This window comes from Cebus imitator, unplaced genomic scaffold, assembly GCF_001604975.1.
Source record: "Cebus imitator isolate Cc_AM_T3 unplaced genomic scaffold, Cebus_imitator-1.0 Scaffold357, whole genome shotgun sequence".
Taxonomy (NCBI): Eukaryota; Metazoa; Chordata; class Mammalia; order Primates; family Cebidae; genus Cebus; species Cebus imitator.
This window is the reverse complement of record NW_016107672.1, coordinates 903031-923450: the sequence shown is the minus strand read 5'-3', so window position 1 is coordinate 923450 and position 20420 is coordinate 903031. Positions and strand designations below refer to the sequence as shown.

At 41.1% G+C, this 20420-nt stretch overlaps 1 protein-coding gene and 1 pseudogene across 2 annotated transcripts; one reads left to right on the top strand and one right to left on the bottom strand.

Annotated features, from left to right (window-relative positions):
• Window positions 1-747: 747 nt before the first annotated feature.
• Window positions 748-7897, bottom strand: TENT5A (terminal nucleotidyltransferase 5A). Of its 2 annotated transcripts, none has more exons than XM_017506698.2 (3): window positions 7375-7897; window positions 6599-7196; window positions 748-5477 (listed from the first exon to the last, which is right to left on the bottom strand). In XM_017506698.2, exons 1-3 carry the CDS (start codon window positions 7392-7394, stop codon window positions 4701-4703), a joined length of 1395 nt encoding a protein of 464 aa, XP_017362187.1. In that variant the 5' UTR covers window positions 7395-7897; the 3' UTR covers window positions 748-4700. The 2 variants fall into 2 exon arrangements, with proteins under 2 accessions (XP_017362187.1, XP_017362188.1); XM_017506699.2 differs by having other exon boundaries at window positions 7430-7734.
• An 11338-nt stretch (window positions 7898-19235) lies between these two features.
• LOC119467966 lies at window positions 19236-19348 on the top strand (annotated as a pseudogene).
• Window positions 19349-20420: the final 1072 nt, after the last annotated feature.

Here is a 20420-nt window from a genome sequence, read left to right as displayed (position 1 = left end):
AGACTTTAAGTGGTTTTTACAACCACATGTTATGTCCTATAGTAGACTGGGCTTACCAAATTTTCATTCTACTAGCATTGAGACCATCTCCAAAATTATACAAAGAAAAATTTCAATTAATACATAAATGTATGCCCCCTAGCAATCTGAATAGATGAGGCTACATTAAATGCTAGACAAAAGGGTGATTCCCTTGTACCCAACACACACACACACAGAGAATAACAACAACAACGTACTAGATCTTTTGATTGCTCTTCCTTCTCTATACTTCCCCTTTCAATTCCTGGCCACCAATTTCCCTCACCCAACTTAAAAACTGAAAAACACTACAGAGCCTCGAACAGAATCTATAGAACTGCTGATGACAGAATCACAGCCCTAAGGCTACTCAGGAAGACCAAGGCCCACAGAGGGCTTCTCTCCAGCCCTACTGTCCAGGGACATGAGTCTCTACTGATATCAGAAAACAGTTCAGATTTCTGGGTCACTTAACACTGCTAAATTAATACCCAGACAAAAAAAAAAATTGTTGGCATCTATTAGCTAGATGCTTTTGGAGCTAATTGAGGCAGTCAGCAATGGGCTGGCTGAAAGCTAGATGTTTTCATTTATCGTGCTTCAATTAGAAAGTGGCTAAAGGCTACTCTTCTCTATGTACCGCTTTGTTTTTTCTAAAGGACATAGGTTGGGATTCAAAGGACATGGTCTTTAGTCAGTACAGACATTATAGACAGCAAACACAAATCAATAGAAAAAAATAACTTTTTTATTTACAAAAAAAAATCCAAATATTGGATGCTGTAAACAAAATTCACAATCTGTTCCCTCTAGCACTGATTCAAACATGTCAGTTTTTTAGTCCATTTTCCATCAACTCCTTCTCTGCCTGTGACGTAGCCTATAGTCAAAATATTCCAAAAGAGTGACCCAAGGTGCAGCCTTGCTGCAACAGGACGCCTCAGAGCAGGCAATGATTGTAGAGAGGTTGGAGGGAGAGACAGCCAGCGGGCAGAGCCTCCTCCATTCTGCAAGGCTTTGCAGCAAGTCTCCTTAACTTGACATCTTCCAACTTTGTACTTTACCATTTGCTTTGTTAGAAAGCCATTAGTTTAATAAAATATAACACAGAGGTTCTTTCTTAGCACTGAAAAGGCTATGCTAAAAGAAATGTTAAAGATTATATTCAAATAGATGCTATATATGAAATTACTTTTTTTGGCTTTTTGGTTTCATCTAACATACTTCAACTAAAACTTATTTTTGAACTGCTGACAGCTTACAACATAATACGTTTCATTTACAAAATAGTTCACAATATTTATTTAACAAGCACTGCATTGAAAACTTTATGCACAGTGAAGCAACCAACAATAAGCAAACAGAAAGGGGTGGTAAAAACAGTACGTTCACTTTTCATTTCCTTCCGTGGCTTGGATTACAGATATTCTTCCATCCTTGCATTTTTGGAGCTACATTATTAGTCCATCCAATACCAAAGTGAGCAGATACTTGATTCCATTTCTGGAAGGAAAATGTCCATCTTGGTGTAGGAGTTCTTGAGGCAGCTGGATTTACTGCAAATTAAGTAAACTTTTAAAAACGGCACTGTCACAGGCTAAGTGTTCTCTGACATGCCAGACTGGACAGGTGAGAAGAGCCTCGAAAAGATAAAACTTCCTCCTGGTTTAAAGAAACAGCACACTAGGCCAGATAAACACAAAAGCAAACAAATCACAGGCGCTAATAGGGAGTCGAGAGCTGTTCTTTCCTCTGACCTATACACACGGCTTTCTCTCACTAGACATTCAAATTTTTACGCCACACATCGACAAAGAGAGACATATAGTTCACTGTGCATTCAACTACATATGCACAAGACTGTAGTACATACAAAATAGAAATAAATTACATAAGTCTTAAGTAAATGCTGGAAGTTGTCTTGAGTACAGCCTGTTCTATATGAATAGGTGCCAGGTGCTGGCACTTCCAACTAAGTTACCAACCCTGAAGTAAGCAAGAAAAGAATATAAATATTTGAGAAAATAAATGAAAAGTGTATTTCAAATAAGGCTCTTCCAAACAAAAACCTGTGTCATAAATTAACAGCAGGTTGTTGTTATGGCAGAGCCAGAGACCTCCAGTCTTTAAAATAGTAGACAACTCATTTGTCCAGAGTTAGGATGAGAAAGCAGATCACCAGCTGCTCCTGTGTTCACAAGTGGTCCCATAGTTTTCTTTTAGAAAACTTCGAAACAACTAAGCAAGTGGAGCTCTGGTTGCTGACAGGTGAGTGCCAGGCTTAATCTGCAAACTGAACAATGTTTCCTGGGAAGTTGCAATTAATTTTTCAAACCCAGGGCTGCAGTGAGGGAGACTGAGCCAAGATGGTAGTAGGAGGAGTTCCTTAGAAAACTGAGTGGCAGTGCAGGAGCTGTTGCAGCTCTGACAAAATTCACAGGTAAGCTGCTACAGCAAAACCATCAGGTTCCATTAAGGCTTCAAAGAAAGATGCACAAAAGGTAGTCCAGACAGATTAACCTGGATTAACCTAGCACTAAGCATCTGAGGATCCCCAGATAAACAAACAAACAAATTATACTGCCAACAGGAGGATACTATTTTCTCCCGTGGTCCCTCTTTTACTGCTGATGAAAATCTTCTGATTGGGTCTTAGAGAAATTATCACAGCAAGCAGTCATCCATTAAGATTGTGGAGATTATGTGGTTGTTTCTCGACATAAAGGGAAGGTTCTTATGTGTTAGTTTTGTTTCATTTTTAACAAATGCATTTTCAGAGACCAGTGTCTAGAGGGACTACTGGCTAGGAGAAAGGGTGGTTTCAGGTTTAGCTGTCATTGAACTGAAATAGTAATGCCAGTTCATTTCACAAAGGTGTAACTGGTATTTCTGTAAAAAAGAAAATAAAGTTGGATTTGATTTAATGGAAAGTGATTCAAAGTACAGTACTAAATATTTAAATGCAGTGTGACAACCAAATCAAAGATGTTTCATATTGACATGATTTATAAAATGTTATATATAATATATATCTCATATATAAATTTTAAGCAATTGTGCAAATATTCTTTAAAAAGGGTCATTTCACATTACTAAATTCTAGTGGTCCAGAAACGCAGAATGCATTCATTAAAATTCATTTAAATATTAGTAAGTAGTGTTCAGATCACCAGAAATTATTTTTAGCAGTTAGGGATTTAAGTAGCCTATCACTGATCCATGATCCACTAGATTAAACATCATGGAGGCATGCAATTATTTTTTTTTTAAATTAAGGGGTTCAAACTGTCAAAATGGCAGTTCAACATAAAAAGGAGTGCTCTGCCAAACAAATATTCTCCCATTTGTGGAATTCTATGGCTCACCAAAGGAAAAAAAAAAAGAAAAAAGAAAAAAAACCCACAAAAACTGTATAATATCTGCTCTTCCTATGAAATATATTACTTGGTTCCCTCCTTCATTTAATTTTTTTAGATGTGGATTTTAATTCATCATTGCAATATGCCCACGTCTCATGTTATCCTGTTGAAAACATAAAAAAAACACACGGTATTTAAACATTTCCTATTTGAGACATTATTCTAGATCATAGTCAATCTACGGTGTGTATATATACATATAAAATGTATATATATACACATACATAATTAACACACACATACACATGTACCAATGATAATATCAGATCAACAATGTTAACTTTATACAAGTATTTGCCAAGAAAAAAATAGGGCGTTTTCTCCACCATTCACAAGCTTATATGTTGTTTTATTTTCTTCTTGAGGCAGTCCCTGATAAAATAAAATAATCATTAAACCATAAAATAATTTTGCCATTTCAAATTTTCAGAAGGCAACAGGCACTTTGATGTATATTGGTGTGTAACAAATATAATAACTCTTCATATACTCTATCTCTTCTACTTGGGTATTTTTATCTGTTAAATCTTTGGTCCTTGAGCACACTTTCTTTGCTACAGCTGTTTTTGCTTGCATTTTTACATTTTAAAAATGCGAACTATGCACGCAGCTGGAATTAATGGATTGTGTCATCATAAGTTCTGCTATTTGTTATGAGATCTGCACCAACCTACTACTGTTCATTTGGAGCAAGCCATTTCTGTTAGCAAAACAAGGTCATTCCACAGAAAGCACTTGCTACAAGCCTTAGACAGTAATCCCAATGTTGGAGTTCCCCCTTTTCCTGTATTGTTACTATTAATATCTGAACTCCTGAACTGATTCACAAGTTGGAATGAGATCTTTTTTCCTCTGTATTTTCCCTTTTATGAATTCCATCTTAAAAGAAACTTTCCACTTTTTTTTTCCTATGGCAAAGCTATGGGAGCAGATACAGCAAACCCATATTGTCATCGAACATTTCTTCTCTTCTTATATCAGGAGAACCTGGTTACTTTTAATGACAGGTCTCTCTTCTTTTGCAGGATAGAATCCAATTGAGTTGGAGAATAAGGGGAGGGCTAGGGAAAAGGATCCTTTCGAGATCATGCTCCCATATTTACTGAAAGAGACATACGCTTTGCCAAACTTAAAACCAGGAGCATATCATCATTGCACAAAACACATCCCTAATAAGGGCTGGATCACTTTCCCCCCCCCCCTTTTTTTTTTCCTCTCTTGTCTGAAATGGCTTCCCCACAGGACATTTTTAAATGATTGTTAATTGCAGGGTAGCCAAGTGGAGTAGGTCTGTTGCTGGCATGTGAATACTGGCTGAACCTGTGCAATGTAGTAATTGCTAAAGTTGGCATCTGCTACATAGGGGGCTGGCTGATAATAGCAAGTGACATTAGCCACATTAGGAATGACATTTTGGTCAGCTAACACCCGGATAGCCAGCATGGTGATAAGATTTAAAGTCTGTCTTCTTTCATGTCCCATCAGGCACACCGTGCTCTCATTCACCACTCCATGAAGGGTCATGAGATACTCATACTTGCGGTCTTCCAATCCCACAAAGTGGTTCTGCAAATAGGACTCCAGTTTTCTCTGCTGCTCTCCAATGTCTGAGAAGTCGATGAAAAACCTGGAACACATATACCTTTGAAGGGTCTTGATCTCATCAGAGGCGGGCCTAAAGCCCCTCACCAAGAGGTTGCAGTACTTAAGCAGTCCTCCCCCTCGGATTTCCTCTGGGTTCCTGGTGGCAATGATCTTGTTACAAAGGTGATCAAAGGCTTCCTGGAAATCGCCATAGACGCTCTCCCCGATTATTGTGGGGTGAAATGTCTCAGTCATTGGGTTCTCTGAACATTCGTAAAAGAGCAGAAGAGAGTCTAATTTGATTTGAAAAGAATCTACACTGAATTCAAACTGCCTCCGGAGGGAATCCACAAATTTCAGTTCCACATTTTTGCCACTGTTGTTTGACAGGGATATAAGACTCCATCGGTCAGAGTCATTGCACACTTTAACCATTTTCTGCACATAAGCTTCCTACAATTTAAAAGATAAAACAAAATGAGCAAACCTAGAAAACAATAATAAATAAATAAATAAATAAATAAATAAATCCATCCTCCTCACAGCTGAGAATTATTTTGTTCTTTCCCTTTTGTTTTGTCAAGTTTCAGCCAAACACTACCTACAGGCATAAACGGTCTTCTGAAAATAGAAAAAAAAATACTTTTAACGAGTAGTTTTACTGTCTGGGAAAGGCACTAGAGGTAATGGTTTGAGGCTTTTGGCAGACGTAGCACAGTAGTAAGAGGTTCTGTTGTCATGTCTGACTTTTAAGTGTTACTTTTTGAAAATGGTCTAATAGGCACAATATTCACACAGTATCCAAACAACATTCAAGACTCAGAAAGGCATTCAGCGGTAGGTTAGTCAGCCTCTCACCCTTATTCCAAGCCACCCAATCCCTCTACGCCCGCGGCAATCAATGTTATCAGTATCTTGTGTGTTCCTCCAGGGGTACTCTGCAGTTACAATCAAATATAAACTAAATTACGACGTTCTGGGAGCCTGCCTCTTCAAACAATTTTAACTAATCATATAAACCTCGTCTTGAACTAAAGTAGAGGGTGGGTAAGGGATACCACTATACCCTTAACATATGAACCAGCACGGAGAACCACAAGATAGACCTTTAACACAGAGTCAGCTGAGTACTGCTATGAAATCTATTCACCTTTTCCAGTACAATAAAAAAAACTCATTGACTCACTTCTGCTTCAGGCTGCTCTTTTCCCAAGGACTAGATCATAACTCAAAACATTATTTACATCATTTCATTCTGCCGAGTATCAGAAACTACTCTGGACAAGACTCCAACAGGGAAAGCCAAGAGTTAAAACATAAGGAAAAGGAAGAGAAGGGAGGGCAGAGGAGGACGCTGGAGAAGAGTTGTAGCGCCGAAGCATCAAGTAAACTGAAACACTCAACACCGTCCACGCACTTAAGCTTACTCACTTAATCAAAAATCAAAGAAATACACGCGCCCAAACCCGTGATGGCCACAGATTCATGGCATTTAACCGATGCCCCTCTGCCCGCTCCCCGTCGCATCCGGCCCAGCCGGGTCAAGACCCAAGTGCATCTCGGGTAGTTTTTACCTTGAGCGTGAGTGGTGTGATTTTCTCTTTGTTCACCCCTTCGGGTAAGAAGTCCAACAGGCAGTCCAGCACGACGTCCTTCACAGTCTGAAACTCCCCTTCCCCGCGCAGGTCTGCGCAGAAGATGAGGTCCAGGTCCTTGTAGCCCAGGCCGCTGTCCTGGTGCAGGACGTGGCTGGCGGCCGAGCCGTTGAGGCGCACGTCGCGGACGCCGATGCGCTTCTCCGCCAGGCGCCGCCGCACCACCTTCACGATCAGGCTCGGCTGCAGCTCGAGCGTGGGGAAGTTGCCGCGCCCGTGGATCGGAATGGTCTCGCTCAGGATGCCGTCCAGCCGCTGCACTTGCTCCCAGTTCAGTACGTTGCAGTGCGCCGTGGGGCTTTCGCAATAGTCCAAGCAGTGCTCATCGAAGCTGCTGCTGCCGCCGCCGCCGAAGCCGCTACCGCCGAAGTCTGCGCTGCCGAAGTCGTCACCGCCGCCGAAGTCGCCGCCTAGGGGGATGTAGGGGCCGCAGGCCAGCTCGTCCTCGGCCATGGCAAAGTACCCTTCGCCCTCCGCCATGTAGTGCCCACCGAGCGCCACTTGGCCCTGGTCAGTCCTAAAAGGAAGGGGAAAGAAGCGGTAAGGACACTCGGCGGCGGAGGGCAGCGGCCCGTCAGGAAAAGACCGCCCCCTCCACCGATCTCTCCCTGACCCGGGGGCTCCTGGGAGACCCTCCCTCCCCGGGCCCTTATAATCCCCAGCCGCGCACCGCGCCCCGCAGAGCAGCCCCGCACCAAAAGTATCTCTGATGCATCTGGAAAGCGCAAGCGAGAGTCCCGTCTGTGTCACCTGGAGGCGGCCGCCCCTTCTAGGAGCGCAGCGAGCGACAGAAAAACCGCGAGGCGGCAACACTTCCAGGAGCTGCGAGTGCGCTCCGGCAGCGACTAGCGACTTAGTCTTTCCCAGACCCCTGCCGCCTGCGCTCACCACTCCCTCCCCGTGCCCCCTCCCGCGCCGTTGCCGCCCCAGCTGCTGTGGTCCCGAGGGTGGCGGCTCTTGCTGCCGCACACGCTTGTCTCTGGAGCTTTAGCAGTTGTGCCGGGGAGAACGTCTTCAGTACTTTTTTTATACCGGGCTTCTCTGCGCTTCCGGGGCCCCGGAGCTGCACGCTCGCCACACCCTCCTCATCTGCATAGGACACCGCCTCCTGCCCCCTCCCTTACCCCGCCCGCCAGGCGCGCAACGGACTTGCCCAGCCGGCCCGTTTGCGGGACGACCTCCTGAGAGCGCGAGTTCCCGGGTTGTCTGTGTAGATACGTGTCTGCGCCTATAACTATGCGTGTATTTATACATACATTTGATTTAAGTACGCCCCCTCCCACACATCTTTTCCCCCACGAGGATACACTTTAAATGCCTCAGGAGTCATAACTGGTCATCAAAACCAGATCACGACTAAAATCCTGCAACTGCAGAAACTTTCTAAAATTTTCGCGGATACAGCCCGTCGTTAGATCTTCAGGGCTGAGACTGGGAGGGTTTCTCACGGAGGTTCCTCACTTTTAAACCTTGGTGTCTAGTTAGACCATTTACTCCACTGACAAACCCAGTCCAAGCGTGGACTAGTGAGTCCACTCGTGCACGCAAATCAGTCACGGCGGCGCGGGTGGGAAGGGCTTGTTGATAACCGGGTTTCGATTTTCGAAACCTCGGCAGGCGCGCCAGGGAGCTCCTGGCGAGCAAGAAAAGGCGCGGGTGCGACACCACAGGCCGCGGGCGTGCGCGGCTCCTGAGCCGGAGTGGCTCCCAGGAGGCCGGGTGCGTCACGGAGCCGACGCGGGCGAGCAGCCAATCGCAGAGGACGGGGCGGGCCGAGTGTGGCGCAGAGAGCGCGCCCGGGGAGCGCGCCCGGCCCCAGAGTCGGGTGAAAGGCCGACTTGGTGTTGAGCGCTTTGCTGCGCGTTCTCTTCAGAAAACCGGAGGCGGGGAAGCGCCTTCCTCGCGGCCCGCTAATGTTTGGCAATTTTAAGTGCATCATCGTGTCCGTGGAATACTATTTGGTTTCCCACAAGGGGTAAAAGGAGTTTCAGGAATAAAACGAATTCTCCCCTCCAGCTTCAGTTACTTCGACAGAGTTAAGGGTTCTCCCCACGCTCACTCGCGCCACCACCACTGTCTTTGCTAGAAAGCTGTGGCCGTCTCTTCTGGCCGCTTGCTACCTCCGTCAACTAACCCTGAGACGCTTTCCCAGCGCCTAGACGCTGCCGGGGGTTAGTGGGGCGAAGGGGGAAAATGCCAGGGTCACAGAATACTCCCCAAACCCTGCTCGGCCCCGCCCTCCCAGCCTGGGAAGAAAAACGGCCCGCACCTCCGAACTGGGGGATTCCCGGCCTAATCACTCAAGCTGCGCGGCTTGGAGGTGAGAGGTGGGGTGCGGGCGTGTCGCTCGTGGAGCATCCAGCTGCGGGACGACGCCGCCCCCTGCCGGTGTCATGCCGAGCTGCGTCCCAAAATGGGGAAACCCGACTGGCCCCGCGGCAAAGGCCGTCCTCTGAGCGCTGTGTCTAAGCACTGAGGTGCGCCTGCGGACTCCAGGACCACTACCCTGTCCGCAGGGGGCCATCGCTTCCTTCAGAGCACACCGATGTGGTCCCCGACCAGCCATCTGCGCATGAATCTATCTTAACCAGGCATTTTATACGTATATACGCATATGCATATTCTTGTGTGCACATGTGTATATAGAGAGCATTTGGTCGCCTGTTACATGCCAGGCAACAGGCTAAGTGCGGAAGATTCAAGAATGACTACATTTCACATAGTCTAGAGGGCGTGGTACCCAGGGGCATGATTATGGCTCAGTTGCATATGTATTATGAGAAGTATATTCTGACGCAAGAGCGTGGTGGGCTAACGGCATAGGAAACTGGGAGAGACACCCAAGAAGGTGTCATTTGGACTGGATCTTGAAAGAATGGATGTTCCTTCAGTAGTCGGGGAAAGAGGAGAAGAGCATTATCTACAAAGCGAAGCATGTTGAATTGGAGACTTGTTTCAGAGAGGATATGTATACTCCCTTGGTTAATGAGATTGGTTTATGGGAGTAGCAGGAACTTAGTGAACACATCTGAGCTATAACCTGTTTAGCTCCTTAACATAATACCTCATTTAATCTTCAAGAAGAAGGTATTCCATCTCGTAGGGATTTAGAAACGAGAATCCAAGAAGTTGTTAAGAAACCCAACCCATTTGGCTGTGAATGCTCTTTAGTGGTCATTACGGGGTAACAAGTCGTCTGTAGCTTACCAGTACTTTCTTATTGGAAGACAAGAAAAGCATAAATAGCAACGATTTAAGGAAGAAGGAAGGGAGGGAGGAAGGGAAGGGAGGAAGAAAGAAAAAGGAAGGAAGGGAGGGGAAGGGAAAGGAGAAAGAGAAGAAAAGAGAGGGAAAAAAAGAGAAAGAAAGAGAAAGGAAGAGAGAAGAAAAGAGAAAAGAAAAACACCTGTTTAAAATGTTTCTTTCAAAGTCTGGTACAAATTCTGCCCCTTCTTAAAACAAGGCCAGGCCAGATGCGTTGGCTCACGCTTGTATTGCCAGGACTTTGGGAGGCCAAGGCGGGGGGATCACGACGTCAAGAGATCGAGACCATCCTGGCCAACATGGTGAAACCCCATCTCTACTAAAAATACAAAAAAAAGCTAGGTGTGGTGGTGCGTGCTTGTAGTTCCAGCTTCTCCGGAGGCTGAGGCAGGAGAATCGCTTGAACCTGGGAGGTTGCAGTGAGCCAAGATGACGCCACTGCACTCCAGCCTGGGTGACAGAGTAAGACTGTCTCAAAAAAAAAAAAAAAAAAAGCCAAAGTAATAGATCATATATTAGACACACCACACTTTAAAAAAAATCAAGGGGGTGTGTGTGTGAGATTAGCTCTACAATTATTTTTTACCCTTCCTCAAAAAAGTAAAAATAAAGCAGAAGATTCTTAGAGCTGGTGGACACCTACCTATGCATACCTTGGATTTCGTTCTGTAGGACTGAAGGAATCTGCATTTTGGCTAGCTGTCAGGGTGATCCTGACACAAGGGTGCAGCCACACTGCACTGCACTGACAACAGCCACCAGAGTCCAGTTCTCTAGCTGGGGACCCTCCCCCAAGCAAAGGCTGATGCCATGGCCATTTCCAGAAATGGAGGGCACAACTAAGATGTGGAAGCACAGCATGAAGCTGGACTTGCAGGGCCTGCTGATGTGCTAATGCTGTGCTGGGGAGAAGATAATCCCAGCCACAGTGTGTCAAGATCCCCTCTCCCCCAAGCATCCAGTGCTTTGTGGCTGACCCTTTCTTAAACCTTTAACAAAACATTCCCCCCTTCCCAACCATAATCCAGACCCTACTACCTCCTGCACTGGGACATCTGGGATATCTTACTTTTGGCAATGCCTTTGTGGGCAATTTAATCTTTGACTGGATTAATATGTGCCTGATACATAGTGGCCAATCATTACATATTGTTGAATGAAAGCATATGTTGTTCATTCTCCCACTTCTTCCTCTCTTCAAATTGAAATAATATTTACATTCTAGGAAAAAATATTCATCCTTTCATAAAATTACAGATTCTGCAATTTAAAGCATTAATTTTTTTCTAGATAGCCAAAATAATTATCATTTGGAAAAGTCTATGTTTTCCAAACACATTTACAATTCAGATATTTCTCAACATTTACTTTTAGATTAAACTTAGATGCAAAATTGCTAAACTTTTCCCCCAGACTTTAGCTTCTGAACCTGTTTGGTGAATTATTTACTTTTCCCCACTTAAAAGGAAAAAAACAAAAACACCTATGGCAATATGAAGCTCTTAGTTGATAAAGTTAAGACCACCACAAAACTGAAATATGGGCAGCCTAAATTTAAACTGCTTTGTAAGTGAGCAGAAAAGAGTCCTTATTCTGAAAGTTTTAAAGGAAAGCTTTACATACAATTTTGAGAAAGAAACACAATTAGTTCATCTTATTTTTAAAGTTCTAGTCAATCTGGACTTAGCAAAATAAAATGTTCAGCTTTGGCCTTAATGATAGTTATTATTATAGAGTTTGTTATTATATCCCAGAAACTCTGCTAAATATTTTATATACATTATTTTTTTCTCAACTTTCTCTAAAAACCACAGCTTTATACATTATATCTCCATAGGAAAGATAAAGCACAAGAAGGTTAAAAAACTTAGAGAAATTGCAGAGCTTTGGTTCAGATCCATGCATGTCAGTTCCTTACATTCTGTGACTTGGCTAGCTCCCAGTCTTCTCATATTCCTCCTATACTTAAACTTGAGCTGGAACTGCATTCTGATTCTTCTTTCTTTCCAAGTTCTGGACATTCAGGTTGGGCATCACTTTGGAGACCAACGGATTTTACCCTGAAACAACTGCTGAGTGCCAGAATGTACAATGATGTGATGAAGCAGATGGACATTTCTTCTCCAGCAGCCACGAATGACCTCTGTGGCAGCACAGAGCTAGCAAGCTAGCACCTGATGGAGAATTTGCAAAAAATGCCACATACACTGAAACACAGTGGGGTGTTTGAAGACTGCCCCCAGTTCACTTAACAGTGGTACTTTCCTCTTCTTGTTCTGCTTCCTATCTTCTCAAAAATGGTTTCAAAAGATGGTAAGCCACCAAATATGAAATTATTCCTTCAAGCTCATAACCAGAAGAAGAGACAGAAGAGAAAAGCACCCCCCACCACCGCCACCAAAAAAACAAAACAAAACAAAACAAAACAAAAAAACCTGCCGTTAAGCCTGCTACTTCCCTGTCTCACAGCATTCTAGCCTGTCTCCCCCATATTCCTGTCCTGCTCTTGGTCTTTCCATACCAGTCCCCTCCACTGTCTCTTTTCTACCTTCTACCACTTCTGCTTTTGGAACCTTTCCACAAAAAGTGGCATGTACTTCTGGAAGCACCCTGCAGTACAGGCAGAGCAGTGGCAGTGTGAGGAATTTGAGTACTCCCTCACACCTCTCTGCCCCCCCGCTCAACCTATGTGCTGCCTTTATGAAACAAATCCCAGTAATTCTAGAAACCACTGGGGGACTGCATGCACATGCACACACATATGTCTTCTTTGCAGAGTAAACTGGGCATCTCTCTGCTGTCCAGTTAGTGTCTGTAGAACAGCAGCTGATCAAAGTGCTTCATGTAAAAATTAAAACTCATTTGAGAAAATAAATTACCTGTTTTCACAGGGAAATGGTGCTTGTGAAATGACATTTCATATGTTTCTTCAGGAAAATTTTTAAAAATGTTTGTTACTCAGAACCTGTGGAAGACCGACAACATCCTAAGTCACACAGGACAATCTGGGAACCATCCAACGTATTACTTGTATAATATTTGTAATCAACAGATTAGCTTTTATAGTTTTAAACTTTTCAATCTGTTTTCTTCTATATTGTCTCATTTATCTTCAAAACTGTTCTGATAAGCATGAAGTTCTAAGTTTAAAAATGAAGAAAGACTAGATGATCTTCCCTATATTTACACAGCTAGTTATAGGGAAGTTAAAGGTAGACTCAGTTGCCCTCATCGTGGGCAAAACTGTTTTCTTCTGACCACACTGTTTAATCTTACATCTGTGTGAGTGCATTTAACTGATCAGCACCAAGCAGCTAAGTTTAAAGAGATCCTGTAGCGACACAGAGGATCTTTTACAGAGGCTACATTCTCACCTATGGACATGATATAAAGCATCACTACTCTACTGTTGAGCATCCTGTAAGTGTAACATCCTAAGATTTCATTGTTACATGTGTTTATTTGAAGCATATCACCACATAAAAACTCCATTCACAGTTACAGATTAATGAATTTAGGAAATTCAATATGCAAGCAGCAAATGTGGTCAGACAGACCTACATCATCAGTCTAATAATCAAACTTGATATGGATTGTCCTTTAACAGGATTCTTCATTAGAAAGACTAGCTAGTAGTTTTTTATGCTACTATCAGTGCTGATTATGCCAGAAGTTCTTCCTGTTTTGACATCTCTGTGAAATGTTGCCGTTTCAATCAGTGTTGCAAGGCCCAGGGACCAGACTGTTTTCCTTACTCCAGACAAAAGAGACATTCAAAAGTTACATTCATTTGGCAAAATGTAAACTAGAAATACACCATATTTTCAAAAATATCAAATAAGTAAACGTTAATATTTGTATTACAGTTTTTTTTTTCTTTTGTAAATTTGTGCTGGAATATGTTTAACTGCTCTGAAGAAAGTGTTGATTTTACTTGTGGAAACTGTAAGGTTTTGTGAAGGGTACAAGGGGAGAATAAGAAATTATTACTCTTTTCTAGAAGGAATTTAGCAAAAAATACTTGGGTACCTTGTAAAACATAAGGCTATATTTTATGGGTATGTTATATCCAGCTCATCTTGATGTATTTTCAGCCAATTCTTGCCTGTGCAACATATGTTGATACATTTGTTGGCTACCGATAGTTGATTTTTTGTATGAGGTTTTAGCATTTCAGAGAGATGTTTAAAAATGATAGATACTTGTTTTGCTAGCATCATTTTTATATACTAAATTCAGAAACTGTGTAATTGCCATATAAATTTGTGGCAGCTGCAGAAGGCCTATTTACTCATATGTATACGTAAACCATACATAGTTTCAATAATGCATATATGCTTGTTTGAAAGAACCTTCTTAGTGTTATTTCTACCATCACTTGTTTTTATCTTTTCCTATTAACTTCCTTCCCTGACCTCAAAATTATCTTCTGCCAAACAAATTACAAATTAAATAGTACAACTAGTGTTATCTTGATGTTTGTGAGAAATTACTATAGAATATGGTAAGCAACCAAAAAACACTGTCTTAGAAAGTCTGAAAAACCGAACAAAACATAATAACTAAACAAAAGTTTCTTTTGAAGCGACTCAGATGATGAACATTTTTTAAAAAGGACTGTGTAAACCATACTCTAGGAGGATAAATATGACTACCTTAAAAACCCTGAGATTCTTTACTGTAATTATGGAAACTAGCTGTAGTCTTTCTACAGGAAGTTACACTAAGATGCCAAAATTTATTCTGCCAATATGGAATAAAAGAAATTTAAGCTTTCTTTTCTAATAAAAGAAAAAGCTTCAAGATGCTAGTAAATTAGGCATTAGTCAAGAAGCTGTAGAGGAGAAAAAAAGCTATGAAAGTTAGTGATATTTGAACCATGGAAGTGTCTGGCTGGAAGAGATAAGTATCCAATAAACTACAACTCCTGCAGGGGAGCTGGGGATTAAAAGAGAATTTTGAGTGACACATAATTAAGAATACTGGGTATTGATAGTTTAGATAAGTAAGATATCCCTAAAGGGTAATAGAAGAACTGCTCTCTAGGTTTTGAAATTCGTAATTACTTATGGAAGTGAATAATTGATTAGCATAAAAGTGATATTCTATTCTTAACACAAATCCATGTTAAAATATTAAAAAGGGAAAAAAATATGGCACCCAAGATTCTTTGCCCAGCAATTTCTACCTGATTTTGTATTGAAATTCCAAAGAATTTTTTTTTTTTTTGTAATTCACTGGCATTAACTTAGCAACCACATCCCATTCTATTTACTTATTGTGAAATCTTTGTGAGCAGTAGTTCATCGTCCTCACACTGACTAGGTATGGATTGTGTTACTGTGTTTTAAAAAAGAAATGTTTCTTGAAAACGCTTACGTCTTGTCTATGTCTTCTGCAAGTCTGGATGTGTCTTGAAACATTATCTGTGTTCTGTGGGTTACAGGGATTGTCAAGGTCAAAGTATTCAGACATGAGACGGGCACCTTATATACTCCGGAGAGCTGGAAATACCTGGAGACTGAGTTTAGTCCATGTTCAGAGTAGTGCACAATAGTGTATGTATTTTTAATTCACTATCTAAAAGCAAAATCAAAAATCATTAAATGATAACTTTAAGAATAATTATATTTACCTTTAGTTATTTATAGATGCTATTATGATAGCATATTTGAATGAGTTTTTGTAAATATTCTCAATATTTAAACAAATATACTGTCATAATATTTGAATTATGTTTTTGTGGTACATTGCATTTTATTTCATTATATGTATATATATCATAACTCTAGACCAACTGCAGGAATGACATAAGAATATTTGTGACATAAAAGTAATTATCCTTTGCATCTGGATCAGTCATTATTTTGAGTCACACATTGTTCATAAATCGAAGAAATTGAGTTAGCATGACTAATTCTTAATCCACTTTGAGTCTAAAGATAGCAGACATTTGAATTCAAAAACTGAAAAACAAACTAATTATTTAGATGTTTTATATACATCATGTTCAACAGCCAAATATCTGGCTAAACTTTTTGTTTTTACTCAACTAAAATGGAAATTTTAGTTTTCTTCTAAATTTAATTAAAGATCAATTTGATCCAAACATTTACTCTGGCACTTGCATTATAGGTTTTGAATGCCTGTATTGATGAAATTACCCAGAGGTTTTACAAACAGCACTTCATACCACATTAAAACGTGAGTAACCCTGACCTTTGACTCCCCTCAACTTCTAATATAGGGCACACCCCCGCCCCCCACCTGTGGGCTGCAGTAGTGAGAGTGGGTTGGGGAGGACACTGTACAACACAGCCACCTTGAGAACTTAGAGTATGTGCACACACGTGCTCATTAATGCCCCTAGATTATTTGTTCTTTCATAAATCTTCTCATTTCCTATTCATTAATACAAATAATTAATGACTGCTGAATCAGTCTAGTGCCATCACCACTGCAACAGACACCTACTATAAATCCTTTAGGTCTGGTAACTATGGTTACTTAAAAATCACCTAGCAAATAGTCTAGATTAAATAGCTTAGATATGTTCTTTGTGTTGGATAACAGTTCTCTCTTTACTTAAAGGTATAACATTTTCAGCCAGTATATAATCAGCTTTAAAATTTTAGTAAAAATCCTCAAAGTTTCCAGTGATTTTTTGATGACTTATTTCTGAAGCCTCAGGTACATATGATTAATGTGATTTTATTGCAGATTTAACTTGTCTATCTATTGTTTTGTCTTTTAATGCTTCCAGAAGCTTCCACCACTATTCTGTTTTTAAATCAAGTGATATATAAAAATTAATCGATTTTAGATTGCAAATTGTGCTCTCATACATGGGATGCAGAATTAAAATCATACCATTTCCTTTTCTAAGAGTTATGTTACTACTTACTCAAATTCTACAATAATAAGCATACATACATTTTGACTAAGACTTTTGTTCTTATACTTTTAGGACATTTAAATATAGTGAATATATATCCTAAATCAAAAATCAAAGTATGTGGCCTGACAACTAATATCCTTATAAGGACAAAGGAGCAGTCTATTTGAAATATCTTTAGGTCTTCAGAAATATGAGACATATGGTGTTCTTCCATCTATTGTATAGAATTATGCCTCTTTCTTCAGTTCATTCCCACAAAAGCCTCCCTGACATCAACGTTTCTTGTAGTCTATTGGCTATTAAGTTATAGCAGAAATAAATACAAGGAATTCATTCAATATTAACACACCCACAGATATTCTCCCACTTAAAATTAAAGGCTTTTGCATACCTAGTTGAAAACTGACTGTAATGTTAATTTTGTAAAATTTAAATGTAAATTATTCTCCCTAAGCCTATGGACAAATGTAGTATCTCGCTGAAAAGGAATGTGGCCTTCTCAAACACAGAACCCTTCTCATGCCACTTTGTGTTTTTAAAAATCAGTTTGGGCTAATAAATGCCCATAAAATATTTTAATACATTTAATTTCTCTAGGAAAATTGAACTTTATAATTAAGTACAAGATATCAGATATAATATTTAGAGCATAAGTTGGTTCAGCATCTGTGTTTGATTACATTACCCAAACACATGAAACAGTCAACTTTCTGAGCTGGTCATCCCCTGCAGGCAATGACCTGCTGTTTCTTACCAGTTGAAGTCTGTTTCTGTGTTACTGCTCTTCCTTTCAGTAGATGATCCTCATAATTCCATAAATGCTATTTAACTCTCTGTGGTTTCCTATTATTTCTTATCTGCTTCAATGTTCCAGAAAAAGATATTCCTTTAAAAAAAAAAAAAAAGAAAAAGAAAGCGAGAGAGAGAAAGAGAATCAAAGAGACAGAGGCAGGCATCTGTTGCAGAATCTTGCAAACTGGGATTAGTCAAGATTTAGGTAACACCTCAAACCCAAGCCCCAAATAGCCAGTTCATTTTGTTTATAATAAATAGCAAATCAAAGCAGCCTGGTCTGAGGAAGAAATTGGCTTTGTTCCAGTGATCTAGAGGCACTAGATGTCAGCTGTCCATGATGCTTTAACCTATGGCAAGGCCATCTCAGTTAAGGCCACATCTTTCTTATTATTTGTTGTTTGGGAAAAGTCAGTGACTGACATGGAAACAGCTGAGTGCATTATTCTAAAATTAAGTGATTAAAACATGAGGCCAAGGGTAGGATGCAGGACCCTGGGGATGAATATTTTTTCTCATTCTTGAAATTGATTCTTCCTGTGAGTACTTATAACAATTAGTCCCATTAAAAGCAGCCCATACTTAATTTCACGTGGCCATAGTAAACTCCTCAAGGTTGAGACTCCGGAAAAAAAAGCAAAAATAGCACAAATCATTACTGAGGAATTACAGGAAAACAGAAAGATGGGAACCATTGGGAACAGTACCCACAGTACATGTTAGAGCTTTGAAGAAACACTCCCCTAGTGCTGAGCTGAGAAGGGATAAACCCAAGATTGTGACAGAAGTCCAGGCTGGAAATACAGACTGGCCAGTATTAGATGAATGTAAATACGTAAATATGCCTTAGAGTATGACGTAGAGCATGCTAAATATGCCTTGCAACATATAAATAGGGTCCTTTGTAGGCACTCAAGGCCAGCTAACTCATCTGCAGGAGCTGGATAGAAGGTAATGCTTAGACATGGAGACCAGCAAAGGCGGAAGGAGGAGACAAAAAACAGGTGTCTCTTCTTCTAGGAATCAGGCTCATGGGGGTTCAAATGATGGTCTCAATCTCAGGCTGTGGACTTATCTCAGGGCATCCAGTTCAAGCGTAAGGCAAATTTGGTTGATTCTAAGTTCCACCTGAACTCAAAAACAACTATTATAATATATCCTGCATCTATATCCTCTAACTGACTGCTGGTGAGGAGTAATACCATGAGGAAATATGTGTTTGTAGATTTGGAACTGCTGGGGCAAAAATAGGGACTTTTAGTCCCTAGGACAAAGAAGCTTGCAGGTCCCCTTCAACAGTATTGCCCTTGTACAAAGCCAGAATATTGTCTGTGATCTTTATAGCAGAGGAAAGACCTCCAAGCTAGAGAAGGGATGGTTCAAGGATGGAAACATTTTTCTTATTAACACACCACATAAAACCCTGTGAGTTCTCAATCAAGAAAGCAACTTGAAGAGAACCTCCAGCTGGTGGGAGCTGACCCCACCAGCAACCTCTGACACTTTTCTATGACCGCTGCCTTTTTCTAGAGTTCTGTCACTCTGATTACCACTGTCATCACGAACTCTGGGACCCAGCAGACTTTTTAAATTATTCATCTTCTGCAGTCAATTAAGCCAGCTGTACTGTACTCTTTTTCTCATAAGGCCTCGGTGTGATGGCTGCAAACAACAGCCTCTTTTGTCATATACTCTAAAGAACTTTGGAGACAGCCATTTCCAATGTATGTTTATGTCTCTGACCTTCGACCTTGCACTGTTCCCAGTGTAGGCTCCAGACAGGTGTGCAGAGTATCTCTGGAAAGCCCCAAGGCACCATGGCCAGAATTTACATTGGCCAAGTCATCATATCCATCCATACCAAGGTACAAAACAAGGAGGATGTGACTGAGTCCCTGCATAAGGTCAAGTTCAAGTTGCCTGGCCACATCTCAAAGAATAGGGCTCTATCAAGTTTAATGTGGATGAATTTGAAGACATGGTAATTGAGAAGTGGCTTATCTTAGATGGCTGTGGGGTCAAATACATCCCTAGTCATGGCTCCCTGGACCAGTGGCAGGCCCTGCACTCAGGAGGGCTTCCATTGTGCTGCCCACTCTTAAGCTCACCAACACTTCCTGTCAAAAAAAAAAAAAAAATGTTAGCATATGTGTAACCAAACCCTTCCTTTCCTTTATCTTTCTGAGCAAAGTAGAGGCATGTAGAATTTTCTAAATTAATGTAATTTGATATTATACCAAAATGAAAAGGCATCCATTACAGGCAAACTACACTGCATAAAGTTACAATTCCAAAGTTTTAAGTCCTTGATTCTAAGATGAATACATCCAGCCCCGAAAGACTTCACTATCTCTTGCGGTTCTCTACCTACCCGCTTCTTGCCTGTTATTTGGTCAAAGTTTTCTAGCTGTCATATTTTCTTCCCATCTTTCCAAGTGTGGTAAGTGTTCAAACCATGGGCTAAATAAAAAATAGGGGATGATCTACTGTAACTAAGATGGTTAAAAATGTGTCTTTGTAGAGAAAATAAGACCAAACTAAAGAGCAAATGGCAGCCAGTCATGGGAAGCTAGGGAAAGAGTGCTCCTGGCAGAAGGAGCAACTTGTCCCCAGGTAGGCAAGAATCTCTTGTGCTAGAGGAACTGAAATGTGTTCTGTGGAACCAGAGCATGCAGAGGAAGAGAGAGATGACATGAGATTAGGCTGAACAGAATGTCAAAGGTCAAATCGTGTAGGCTGTGGTGAGGAGTTTGAAAGAGTTTGGATTTTTAGTGTAAGTGTAAGAAG